This window comes from Pristiophorus japonicus, chromosome 14 (assembly GCF_044704955.1).
Source record: "Pristiophorus japonicus isolate sPriJap1 chromosome 14, sPriJap1.hap1, whole genome shotgun sequence".
Classification (NCBI taxonomy): domain Eukaryota; kingdom Metazoa; phylum Chordata; class Chondrichthyes; family Pristiophoridae; genus Pristiophorus; species Pristiophorus japonicus.
This window is the reverse complement of record NC_091990.1, coordinates 177,682,451-177,696,262: the sequence shown is the minus strand read 5'-3', so window position 1 is coordinate 177,696,262 and position 13,812 is coordinate 177,682,451. Positions and strand designations below refer to the sequence as shown.

Here is a 13,812-nt window from a genome sequence, read left to right as displayed (position 1 = left end):
CTACACAAACTAATTTCTCACCCAGAGAGTTAGCATGTAGGTACAGCAAGCAAGTAGGAAGGCAAATGTCATGTTGGCCTTTATTGCAAGGGGGTTAGCGTACAAGAGTAAGGAAGTCCTGCTACAGTTGTACAGGGACTTGGTGAGACCATACTTGGAGTACTGTGCACAATTTTGGTCTAGTTATCTGAGGAAGGATATATTTGCATTAGAGGTGGTGCAATAAATGTTCACTAGATTGATTCCTGGGATGAGAGGTTTGTCCTATAAGGACAACTGGAGCAGTTTGGGCCGATACTCTCTGGAGTTTAGAACAATAAGAGATAAGGAGGAATTTCTTCAATCGTAGGGTTGTCAATCTTTGGAATTCTCTTCCCCAATGGATTGTGGATGCTGAATCATTGAGTTAGAATTTTGGACTCTTGGGGAATAAATGGATATGGGGATCAGGTGAGAAAGTGGAGTGGAGGTTGAAGATCAACTGTGATCTTATTGAATGGCGGAGCAGACTTGAGGGGCAGTATGGCCTATACATGCTCCTAATTCTTATTTTCTGATGTGCAATCTTTCTCATTTTCATCTCCTGTGGAAATGCCCTGTCACGCCTTCCATGGTATCTTCTCAGAAGCATGGAAAAAACTAGTAATTTAGTGAAGAAGGAAATCAAGCTTGCACTGTCACATCACATATTAGGGCCCCAACATGTTCTGCCACAGCCCTTTCGAAATTGGCGTTTAAATCATCACATTATAGCTTTTATCAGAAATCCATTGACATGGATTTGATTGTGTTACTTCTCGAAGGAATCTAGAAGCTTCTCCTTGTAATTGCTGTTGTGCTCACTCATTGGATCAGCGTAATTTGTTTTGTTGTATGTAGAACTGAATCGCTGCTGTAGATACTGGAGAGAGTTGATGGGAGGGTACTTCTTAGATCCATCACAGCATGTGATGATTACATCATCATCGGGTTGAACAAAGAAAGCCAATGACTGCCTAGACCTGCACATCTTGTCATCAGACTGCGGAAGAAGGACACGATGCAACTATAAAAGAAGAGCAGTTACTGATCTGAGTTAAATATTATGGGGTGGAATTTTGGTCGCCCTTGGTACCTTCTCAGAAGCGGCAGCGGTAAATCTTGCGCCACAAAATAGTTTACGTCTCCAGATGCAAAATTCACCAGCTGGGCCCTGAGTTTGGAGCGGAGCGCTAAGGGAGGTGATCTTTTAGGACGCTAGGCTGGCTGAGCAACTGAAAATCCCCAGCTAAACAGCCGACCTCGGAGTGCCCTAAGGGAGGCATCCGTGGGAAAAAGAAAATCTGAAAAAAAACATCTTTTATGGTTCTATTAAAAATAATAGATTTTCTTAAAGTTTGTAAATTTAAGGGGCCGAAATTCAGCCTCCCGATAAGGTCTCTCACCACCAGAAAGCGGCGGCCAAGCGGCGGAGTCCAGTGGTCGCCGATTTACGGTCGAATAGCCGCCACTAGTGAAATTCACCTTGGTGGATTTTCCGGCGGTTCCCACTTCCGCTCCTCTGCTGCCGACGGGTCCTAAGTGTGTAACCAAAGCGCGCACCGCCGCTCTACCGTGCCTCCAGCCAAATTCAGCGTGAAAATTCTTTGATCCGCCGCGTTGTGACCCGACACTTTTTCTCTCATTGCACCTTGTCTTCTGTGTGTGGGACATGGCTGTGCGGCGGTCATTAAAGGCGAGGGCGCACTGCCGCGGCCGCCATGTTTGTTTTTGTCGGCCACCTGCCAGGTTGGGCCAACAATTAAGCCTCCGGGTTCAGCCAGGCCGCCAACAGGCAGCCTGGCTCCCCCTCTTGCGTGCCAGGCCACTGGCCCGGCCGAAACCCTCCCTGATGGCCCAGTGGACCAATGCTTTAAAATGGTGAAGGCTCTCCCTTTTTACGTGAAGGGGAGAGACGTGGTGATGCACACGCATCATGATGTCATCACCGCTCCGCTAATGATTGACGGTGGCGGTGACTCCGTCTCGCCTCCACTTCCGCCCCCATTATGACCGACTTCCGGTCTGCCTGAAAAAAAAAAATGACAAAGAGCTGAATTTCGCAAAAGAGGCCACCTCATCCGGTGCGGCAGATAAAACACTTAAAAAAACGATCGATGCGCCAGATTTCCGGCGGGTATGAATTTCTACCCCAAATCCTTTAAATATTGACGGGTCTTTGGAAATTCCAGGTTCTCTGAGTTGATCATTTTCAGAACGCCTACTATGAAGTTGAAAAAAAATCTAGGGGGCCAAAATTGCCCACCACTCGAAACGAGTCGCCCCTCTTGACGTGTTCCCCAATGGATGGGGCAAAAAATCCGGAGAAATGCAGCACTTTGTGGGTTTTTTTTGAGCGGAGCGGAAGTGGCCTCTTCATCGGGACAGAAGTGCGGTCCGTCACTAGCGGGGCTGAAGTGGGGATGGGTCGGAGTGGCCGACGCTGCAAGTCATCAGTGCCGCGCTGATGATGTCATCGCGCTGGTGTGTCACAACGTCTCTCCCCATCAGTTAAAGGGGAGGGCCGCTGCGAAATCTGTGGCCACTTTAACGGCAAACACTGGGCCACCAGGGAGGCTTTTGGATCGGTCAGCGGCCTGGCACTCAAGAGGGGATGCCAGGCTGCCTTATGGCAACCCAGTCGAACCCATGGCCATAATTGTCGGCCCGACCTGGCAGTGGACCGATTTTTTAAAAAAAGCATGGAGTCGCCGGCAGCGGCAGCTCCCCTTTAAGGGCGGCCGCCCTGCCAATCCACAGAATGGGCACTGACAGAAAAAGCTGCCGTGGGCGCCAACCGACGGCAACGCCAATCCCGCGGGACAATGTACGAACGGGGTAATTTCCCAAGGGGCAATTTTGGAAAGGAGCCACTGCCGGTCGGTAAGAGGGCGGCGCGTGCACGAAGCGGCGGGAAAATGGGCGGAGTGGTGCCCTACACCGCTCCAAAAGTAAAGGAGGGCAATGTTCAAAATGGTGGCCCCTCCGCGGCAATTTGGATCGTTGTAAAATGGCCGCTGCTTTCAGATGGCCACGGGCCTTATAGAAAGGGGCAATTTTGGCCTTCAGGCGTGTCGATATGAAATTACACAAGTATAAGGAGACATCTTCATACTGTAATAATAACCCTCTAATACAAAAAACATTGGCAAGCACTTTTAATTAAACTTTTTAGACAATTCCGCTCATCCTGTTCTCTCTTTGCCCCATTCTCTCTCCTCTGCCATCCTCTCAGCCTTTTGCTGAGAATTGGCTTAAAGACCCAATGATATTAAGATTGACTGAATCAGGAACAGGTCCATCACTACTACATGTCAAACAAAGATGCTCCATCACAAGTTACTGCCAGCAGTCTGGGCAATAAGATTGCACTTTGGTCAGATAATTAAGTGATAGCACAGCAAAAGGTTACATCAGGTGTGTTGTACAAAGCTCAGCTTACTTGACTTTTAGAACATTTTGCAGTATTGTTCCCCTAGAGGTCAAGAGACTTTCTAATCCCAGCAAATGGGAAGAAGAAAATATTTTTCTGAAGTAGATACATGTTTTCTACTTGTAATTTTTATAAATTCAAACGTCACACTTTGCAATAATGGGGGGAAAATTGTGGTTGGAGGCTTCCTTCGGATGAATGCCTCCAACCCAAAATTCTTTAAAGAAAATACCTGGCGGTCACGGAGGCGCCTTCGATTGCGGTCGGAGGCCTTCACTCGATGCGCAGTGTACGGGGAGATAACTTCCCCATACGTACAGAAATGCTGAAGTCATATGGGCCTGGACCACCAATCACTAGGTCGTATTCCCATTGCTAATAATGGGGACTCTGTTTTTACAAGTTTCCATTACTCTCAATGAGAATAAACCCTAAAACTAGAAACACATAATAAATTTAAAAAAAAACACCTTACATATTTAAACTGAATTGAAATTAAATGTAATTAAACGTTTTAGAAAAAATACATATTTTTTGGATTTTTTTTAATGGGGTTAAAATAAACTTATCTTAATGGACAGGGTTTTAACATAAAAATGAATGATTACATTTTTAATTTTTATATGTTTTAAAACTCTTATGCTGGTAAAAGTAAGCTATGTGCCTGCTTTTACCAGGCGTAAAAGTTTGAAGGATATTCGTTGGGCATGAGTTGAGCAAATAGCCCAAACTCGCCCGCGCGGATGTCCTTCTGGGGATGCGGAGGATCTGTCTACAGAAATCTTGACAGATCGGAAAAGCCGGTTTTTGGCGCATGCGCATCTCGCCCGGAAACTCCACCCTTCGTACGCAGCCGGCGAGGCCGGAATTTTCGGCACATGATGTTTAGCACTGTAAATACAATTGGCCTTCATGTTGCTTTACACTGAACGAAGGAAAGCAGCACACAGTCACTGTTAGCAACGAGAATTTTAAAATCTAAGTGTTAAAATTTTGGGCTCAATAAAATTAGGACCGGTTTATTGAAAGCAGATCTTAATCTTGCTTCAAACCATAAAATATCTCTTATATATTGTCATGTATTCAATCAGCATTGTAACCCATGTATAATCTGACCCAAGTTTACACTGTGAGAACAATGACCAACCTGGACCTTCAGATATAAAAAAGGAAGTTCCACCCACTTCCATCTCTTGAGTGCTAAGGAATAAAGGACAGGTCACAGACTGACCTCTCAAGCATGGGCCTCATGTGCATTTATACTGTATAGTAAGGACGTATCAATGGCGACGAGAAACTGGGATTTAAACCACGTGAGCATGGCCACTAGCAGAACAGACGAGAGGTACTGTGTTAAGGAATGGTTGGGACAGAGATTCAACATTGTTAAAGCAGCACACAGTTCTCTAGGCAGACAAGGGCAATCGGGCATGCCTCAACATGTAGTTGAACCCAGAGGGGGAGTTCGACAGAGACAATGGCAAGCTGAACGGCGATTCACGCCATTGTAAGGGACAATGCGGCCAATAATGGGGCCATCAACACCTGTTAATGGCGCACTCAAGGACAATCACAGGGGCAGTCAGGGACGATCGACTGGCAAGGGACCCTTTGTTTCCAACAGCAGCTCATGTTGGAGGTGTGGAGGCACACACTCAGCTGGAGTTTGCAGAGATTGAGCAAAATACCTGCAGAAATTGCAGAAATGAATGCTGGGGGAAAACACTGGAAGCTGAAGTTCAGTGAGTTCATGTGGAGCATGTATACAGTTCATATACCAGGATGCCACCGATAATGATGAAAGTGCTCCTCAATGGCATCCCAGTATCAATGGAGCTAGACACGGGGGCCAGCCAGTCCCTGATGGGTATCAAACAGTTTGAAAAGTTGTGGGCGTCCAAGGTCAGGAGGCCAAAATTATCGCTGATTGACGCACAGCTACAGACAAAAGAGATCATTCCGGTGCTAGGCAGCGCCACGGTAGTCGTGACCCACAAAGATTCGGAGAACAGGTTGCCACTCTGAGTTGTCCCGGCGGACGGTCCCGCACTACTGGGCAGGAGCTGGCGAGTGAGTCAAAGAAGCTGACCACCATCACGACACACAAGGGGTTGTTTGAGTACAACAGATGTCCGTTCGGGATTCGCTCGGCCGCCGCGATCTTCCAACGAAACATGGAAAGCCTCCTCAAGTCGATTCCAGGGATTGTGGTTTTTCAGGACGACATCCTCATCACGGGTTACGATACTGAAGAATACCTCCACAACCTGGAGGAGGTGCTACGCAGACTAGACCGGGTAGGGCTGCGACTGAAAAAGTCGAAGTGCGTCTTCCTAGCTCCAGAGGTAGAATTCCTGGGGATGAGGGTACAGCCGGTAGCTTATACCTCCAGAAGTCTGTCCCAGGCAGAAAGGGGCTACGGGATGGTAGAAAAAGAGGCGCTCGCATGTGTATATGCTGTAAAGAAAATGCACCAGTACCTGTTTGGCTGGAAATTTGAGCTGGAGACAGATCACAAACCTCTAACGTCCCTTTTGGCCGACAACAAGGCCATAAATGCAAACGCATCGGCCCGCATACAGAGGTGGGCACTCACATTAGCCGCCTATGACGATACAATTCGGCACAGACCGGGCACCGAAAACTGCGCCGATGCATTCAGCAGGCTCCCACTATCCACCACTGAGGGGGCTACCGAGCATGGTGCTGAGATGGTCATGGCTGTTGAAGCTTTCGGAAGCGAAGGCTCACCTGTGACAGCCTGTCAGATTAAAGTCTGGACAAATAGAGACCCGCTATTGTCTCTAGTCAAGAAACTCCATAGAAGAAGCAGAGGAAGAACACAATATAGAGTTCACTCCACCACAGGTAACCGAACACAGGAACCAAAGGGAGGAGAGCCCAGTCACTGTGGGCAGTCCGGACAGGCCTGAGGCACCGCAAACAGCAGACACTCAGGCCAGCGCCCAACAACCGGAGCCCCAACTCAGGCGCTCTACAAGAGAGCGTAAACCACCAGAGAAACTCAACCTGTGATCCCAATAAGACTTTGGGGAGGGAGGTGATGTCATGTATTCAACCAGCATTGTAACCCATGTATAATCTGACCCAAGTTGTGCACTATGAGAACAATGACCACTAGGTGGTGAACTTGTGGGAGACACTCCTAACCTGGACCTTCAGATATAAAAGGGGAAGCTCCACCCACTTCCATCTCTTCAGTGCTAAGGAATAAAGGACAGGTCACAGACTGACCTTCTCTCAAGCATGGGCCTCATGTGCATTTATACTGTATAGTAAGGACGTATCATATAGTTTTATGTGAAGTTTTAGATAAGCCAATATATTACGGGGTAGATTTTCAACTTACTACCTAAGCATAAAACTTCAATGCAGATTGGAAATGAAAATCGAGCGGGTTCTATAAGGCCAACCGATCCGCAAAGCTGCTTTGATAGTTGAAAATCTACCAATATGAATTTAAAATTAGCCTCTGAAAATAATTATTTTGTCTGTGTGCTGGGCGAAATATGCAAATTTGTCTAGAGGGAGCATATTACTTTTGAGGGAGGCAACATTCCAGTGCTTCAAATGCTTTTGACTCTCCGAGGGAGAAATAAATTTTAGCCATGGAGCTAACGGCCTCTGAAAATGGCCGCAATGCTAACGGAGCAAAATTGATCTGGGGTGGGGAAGGGAGATTGTTGGCGCAGCACTTACCTACCATCCTGGTGGCGTTTCTGGAGGCATCCGAGGCGAAGTTTGCATGCAGGCACAGCGTTGGAACTTCCCATGGCCTCTGGAAGTGAGGTTGTGGAGCTCACAAGGAATTGTGGGCAATGAAGAGGTATGAGAATTAAAGGGACCTTGCACACTGAAGCAATACAAATTAAAATTAAGTGAAATAATGCGGTTTTCAGCCTTTTCTGCCATTTAAAAAATCTTTCATGTTTAAAAAGTCCTAAATGTAAATATTCAGCTCTTAAAGCTTAATTCCCTTCCTAATCTCAAAAAATGGGATAAATACCTCAGCACTTACACAAATGGCTCAGCAAGCTATGGAGGGGGCACCCAGGGTCTCGCATGCAGCACTCTAGCTTTGTGCAGGGGGTCAACACTGCAAGACAGGCCCTCTACTCACAGGGGCCAGGAGGCCCTCCAGAAAGAACGATGTGGGATCATATCACCGAGGCCCTCACTGCCAGCAGTTTTGCTCCCACCACTTGGCTCCAGTGATCAAAGAATCTTCAAGACCTCAGACCACTGGTCAAGGTCAGTGAATGCATCTTCAAAAGCCGTTTCCTACCAACTGCAACACTAGCCTCATACACTGCTCAATGCATGACCCCACCCCCAATTACTCTCCTACCAACAATCTGCAACAATCATGAGGCACATCTCCCATTCCTAGCCCTACCTCACCCCCTTTGGAGGGGACAGTGCAGGCCATTCTTGACAGGGGCAGGGCTGCGCCCTTGGTCGGGCTGAAAGGACAAATTATGCTGGGGTATCCTCATACGTTATCCTCCTTCTGGCATGCACCTCATGCCTTCTCACCCTCCTATTACCACACTCCATCTTTGTGCCTTCCTCATTTCACACACTCAAGAAATGCAGCCTGCCCAGCCAGTGGATGACGAGAAGAGGGAGAGGAGCATGAAGAAGAAGAAGATTGATTTGACATTCCAAGCTATCTGCTCCTCAAGGTCAACCAGCAAGGCTATTTTCAGTGTCCCCCATTGAAAGTCAGTAGCCTTCCACCAACCATGCTTGACATGAGTAGGATAGGCAAAGGCACACACAAGACACTCACTAAGAGAATGCATACAGGAGAGTTGATTTCTTGATGTCACAATGGATGTATATAGGTGGTTTGGAAAGTTTGCTTTGTGGTGGCTTTTATGTCAGCATCATGGCCAAGAGAATGTTGTGATGGTCAGTAACAGATGGTAAGGTATGGGACTAATATTGAAAAATGAATTGGGGTTGTGGCCACTTGCAGATGAGTCCATCCCGATATCCTGGCCACAAAGTGGCTGTCTGAGATGCATCCTTCCATCTGCTTCCCCCCACTCTGATTCCCCCTCTTCTCCTTCTTCCTCTTCAGCTTGCTCCTCTGCGGCTTCCTCCTCTTCTATGTCTTCCTCTTCCCTCTGCAAGCAGATGCTGTAAACGTGAAATGATAGCATAAAATGCTGGAAATACTCAGCTGGTCAGACAGCATCTCGACCCGAGACGTAAAATCTGTTTTTCTCACCACAGATGTTGCCTGACCTGCTGAGTATTTGCTGCATTTTCTTTCTTCTCAAAGGCCTTAATTTACCATCCAAGCCTTTGCAATCGGCCAGCAGCACTCCCTACACACTTAACGAACTTTTCACATCTATTGCAGCAAGCCACCAGTTTAATAAAATAAAAAAAAGCCCTTCAATCCAATGAACGAAGTGTCAGTCCTTTTAAGAGGTGCTGACATCGCCACTGTCAGCCTGCTTGTATGACAGGTTAACCTTGATAGGTCCTTACTATACAGTATAAATGCACACGAGGCCCATACTTGAGAGAAGGTCACTCTGTGACCAGTAACCTTTATTAGCCAGCACTGAAGTGATGAAGGTGGTTAGAGCTTCCCCTTTTATACCTGAAATTCCAGGTTAGGAGTGTCTCCCACAAGTTCACCCCCTTGTGGTCAATGTTCTAAGGTGTACAGCTTAGGTCAGCTTATACATGGGTTACAATGATAGTTGAATACATGACATAACCTCCCGGCCAAAGTCGAATTGGGATCACAGGTTAAGTCTCTCTGGTGGTTTACGCTCCATTGTAGAGCGCCTGAGTTGGGGCTCCGGTTGTTGGGCGCTGGCCTGAGTGTCTGCTGTTTGTGGTGCCTCAGGCCTGTCCGGACTACCCACAGTGACTGGGCTCTCCTCCACTTGGTTCCAGTGTTCGGTCACCTGTGGTGGAGTGAACTCTGCATCGTGTTTTTCCTCTGCTTCTTCTATGGGATTGCTGAACCTCCTTTTAGTTTGACACACGTGTTTGCGGCAGATTTGTCCATTGGTAAGTGTAACTACCAAAACCCTATTCCCCTCTTTGGCAATCACAGTGCCTGCAAGCCATCTGGGCCCTGCAGCGTAATTAAGGACAAAAACAGGGTCATTGACATCAGTACATCGCGCCCTCGCATTCCTGTCATGGTAGTCACATTGTGACTGATGCCTGCTCTCAACAATTTCTTTCATGGTGAGGTGTATAAGGGATAACCGGGTTTTAAGCGTCCTTTTCATGAGCAGCTCTGTGGCTGGAACTCCTGTGAGCGAGTGTGGTCAGGATCTGTAGGCCAACAGGAGGCGTGATAAGTGGCTTTGTAGGGAACCCCCTTGTATTCTGAGCATCCCGTTTGATTATCTGCACTGCTCGTTCTGCCTGGCCATTTGAGGCTGGCTTGAACGGTGCCGTTCTGACATGGTTGATTCCATTGCCTGCCATGAAGTCCTGGAATTCAGTGCTTGTGAAGCACGGGCCATTATTGTTGACCAAGACATCCAGTAGACCATGGGCGGTGAACATTGCCCGTAGACTTTCTACCGTGGCAGAGGATGTGCTTGAATTTAAAATGGCACACTCAATCCATTTGGAGTAGGCATCTACTACAACCAAAAACATTTTTCCCATGAAAGGACCTGCGTAGTCCACATGGATGCATGACCATGGCAAGGCGGGCCAGGACCAGGGGCTATGGGGGGCTTCCCTGGGTGCGTTGCCCAGCTGAGCACATGTGTTGCAGCTGCGAACACAAAGTTCCAGGTCTGCATCTATCCCTGGCCACCAAACATGTGACCTGGCAATTGCCTTCATCATGACAATGCCTGGGTGCTAATTGTGAAGTTCTCTGATAAACACCTCTCTGCCCATCTGGGGCATCACTACCTGGTTTCTCCACAGTAGGCAATCGGCCTGAATCGAGAGTTCACACTTGCGCCTATGAAACGGTTTAAATTCCTCAGGGCATGCCCCGTACCTGGCTGCCCAGTCCCCATTCAGGACACATTTCTTAACTAAAGACAGTAGCGGGTCTTTATTTGTCCAGTCTTTAATCTGACGGGCTGTCACAGGTGAGTCTTCGCTTTCGAAAGCTTCAACAGCCATGACCATCTCAGCATCATGCTCAGTTGCCCCCTTAGTGGTGGCTAGTGGGAGCCTGCTGAGTGCATCGGCACAGTTTTCAGTGCCCGGTCTGTGCCGAATTGTGAAGTCATAGGCTGCTAACGTGAGTGCCCACCTCTGTATGCGGGCCAATGCATTCGCATTTATGGCCTTGTTGTCAGCCAAAAGGGACGTTAGGGGTTTGTGATTTGTCTCCAGCTCAAATTTCCTGCCAAACAGGTACTGGTGCCTCTTTTTTACTGCATATACACATGCTAGCGCTTCCTTTTCTACCATCCTGTAGCCCCTTTCTGCCTGGGACAGACTTCTGGAGGCATAAGCTACCGGCTGTAACTGACCATTGGCATTCACATGCTGCAACACACACTCGACCCCATAGGACGACGCATCGCATGTTAAATCAAGTTTCTTACATGGGTCATATAATGTTAACAGTTTGTTGGAGCATAACAAATTGCATGCTCTATCAAAAGCCCTTTCCTGGCTGTCCCCCCAGACCTAATCGCAACCTTTGCATAGGAGCACGTGTAGCGGCTCTAACAGCATGCTCAATTTGGGAAGAAAGTTACCAAAATAGTTCAGGAGCCCCAGGAATGAACGCAGCTCCGTCGTGTTACGGGGTCTGGGTGCTCTCTGGATCGCTTCCGTTTTGGACGCAGTAGGTCTGATCCCGTCTGCTGCTACCCTCCTCCCCAGGAATTCTACCTCTGGAGCTAAGAAGACGCACTTCGCCTTTTTCAGTCGCAGCCCTACCCGGTCCAGTCTGCGTAGCACCTCCTCCAGGTTGTGGAGGTGTTCTTCAGTATCGCGACCCGTGATGAGGATGTTGTCTTGAAAAACCACCGTCTTTAGAATCGACTTGAGGAGGCTTTCCATATTTCGCTGAAAGATCGCGGCGGGTGAACGAATCCCGAACGGACATCTGTTGTACTCAAACAACCCCTTGTGTGTCATGATGGTGGTCAGCTTCTTCGACTCACTCGCCAGCTCCTGGGTCATGTAAGCTGAGGTCAGGTCCAATTTTGAAAAAAGTTTGCCACCGGATAGCGTCGCAAATTGGTCCTCCGCTCTCAGTAGCAGGTACTGGTCTTTGAGTGACACCCGATTGATGGTGGACCTTGTAATCGCCACATATCCTGACTGACCCATCTGCCTTGAGCACTGGCACGATCGGGCTCGCCCAGTCACTGAATTCGACTGGCGAGATGATGCCTTCCCTCAGCAAGCGGTCCAATTCACATTCTATCCTTTCCCGCATCACGTACGGCACCGCTCTGTCCTTTTGGTGTTCTGGCCTGGCATCCGGGTTTACGTGAATCACTACCTTGGCCCCCATGAAAGTGCCGATGCCGGGTTGAAGTAATGAGTCAAATTTGTCCAGGACCTGTGAGCTTGATACTCGCTCCACTGAAGAAATTGCATTGACATCGCCCCATTTCCAGTTCATGATAGCAAGCCAACTCCTCCCCAATAGTGCGGGACTGTCCCCCGGGACAATCCAGAGTGGTAACCTGTTCTCCGAATCTTTGTGGGTCACAATTGCCGTGGCACTGCCTAGCACCGGAATGATCTCCTTTGTATATGTCCATGGCTGTGCGTCAATCGGCAATAATTTTGGTCTCCTGGCCTTTGACACCCACAACCTTTTGAACTGTTTGACACCCCCGTGTCTATCTCCATTAATACTGGGATGCCATTGACGAGCACCTTCATCATTATTGGTGGCGTCCTGGTATATGAACTGTATATGTGCTCCACATGAACTCGCTGAACTTCAGCTTCCAGCGATTTCCCCCAATATTCATTTGGCCTCGTAGGGCTTACATCGGGCCCGTCCTCCTCGTACATCAACCTGGCTGCAGGTTTCCTGCACATATGCGCCAAGTGACCGCTGACATTGCAGTTTTTGCAGGTATATTGCTGATACCTGCAAGCTCTGGCTGGGTGTTTGCCTCCACACCTCCAGCATGAGCTGGAGGCCCTGTTGTTGGAAACAAAAGGTCCATTATCAGTCAATCGTCTCTGACTGTCTCTGATTAACTGTCCTTAAGCGCACCATTGACAGGTGTTGATGGCCCCATTACTGGCCGCATTGTCCATTGCGATGGCATGAATCGCCGTACAGCTAGCCATTGTTTCTGTTGAATTCCCCCTTTGGGTTCGACTACATGCTGGGGCATGTCCGATTGCCCTTGTCTGCCTAGAGAACTGTGGGCCGCGTTAACAATGTTGTCTCCCTGGTCGTTTGCCGCATTTGAGCCAAGATTTTTGTCATACATCATTCTGGTCTCTTCTTCCCCTGAGCTAAATGTCTGGGCTATCAGAGTGGTCGCTTCCAAGGTCAAGTCTTTGGTCTCAATCAGTTTCCTGACAACCCCAGCATGCCCGATGCCCTCAATAAAAAAAGCTCGCAGAACCTTCGCTCTGCATGCATCTGGGAATTTACATAGGCTTGCCAGTCGCTGGAGATCTGCTATGAAGTCTGGAACGCTTTGCCCTTCTTGCTGCTGGTGCGTGTAAAACCAGTGTCTCGCCATGTGCATGCTGCTCGCTGGTTTAAGGTGTTCCCCGATCAACTTACTGAGCTCTTCGAATGTCTTGTCCGCCGGCTTCTCTGGCGCTAGAAGGTCCTTCATCAGGGAGTACGTTCTGGATCCACAAACCGTCAGGAGATGAGCCCTGCGTTTGTTGGCTGAATCCTGTCCCAACTATTCCTTAGTGACAAAACTTTGCTGTAGTCTCTCAATAAAGTCACCCCAATCATCACCAACACAGTACCTCTCTTCTGTGCTGCTAGTGGCCATGCTCGCGTGGTTTAAATCCCAGTTTCTCATCACCAATGATATGTCCTTCCTATACAGTATAAATGCACACCAGGTCCATACTTGAGAGAAGGTCACTCTGTGACCAGTTACCTTTAAGTGATGAAGGTGGGTGGAGCTTCCCCTTTTAAGTCCAGGTTAGGAGTGTCGCCCACAAGTTCACACCCTTGTGGTCAATGTTCTCAAGGTGTACCACTTAGGTCAAGTTATACATGGGTTACAATGATAGTTGAAGACATGACAAACCTGGCGTGCTTAGGACCCAGCACTGAATTCAGCACTAGGGTCAAAGTTCGCACTTGCGACATACACCGATTTACTTCACAACGCTGCTATTTCTCCAGTATGGCAATGCCAGTTACCAGCAGCGCAAAG

General features: G+C 48.2%; 1 protein-coding gene across 1 annotated transcript in view; it reads right to left on the bottom strand.

Annotated features, from left to right (window-relative positions):
- Window positions 1–790: 790 nt before the first annotated feature.
- The window catches only part of LOC139279660 (uncharacterized), a 32,595-nt gene continuing 19,573 nt past the window's right edge, over window positions 791–13,812 (bottom strand). Inside the window, 1 exon segment of the mRNA XM_070898765.1 lies at window positions 791–1,045. Within this exon segment, the coding sequence (XP_070754866.1) occupies window positions 791–1,045 (255 nt within the window).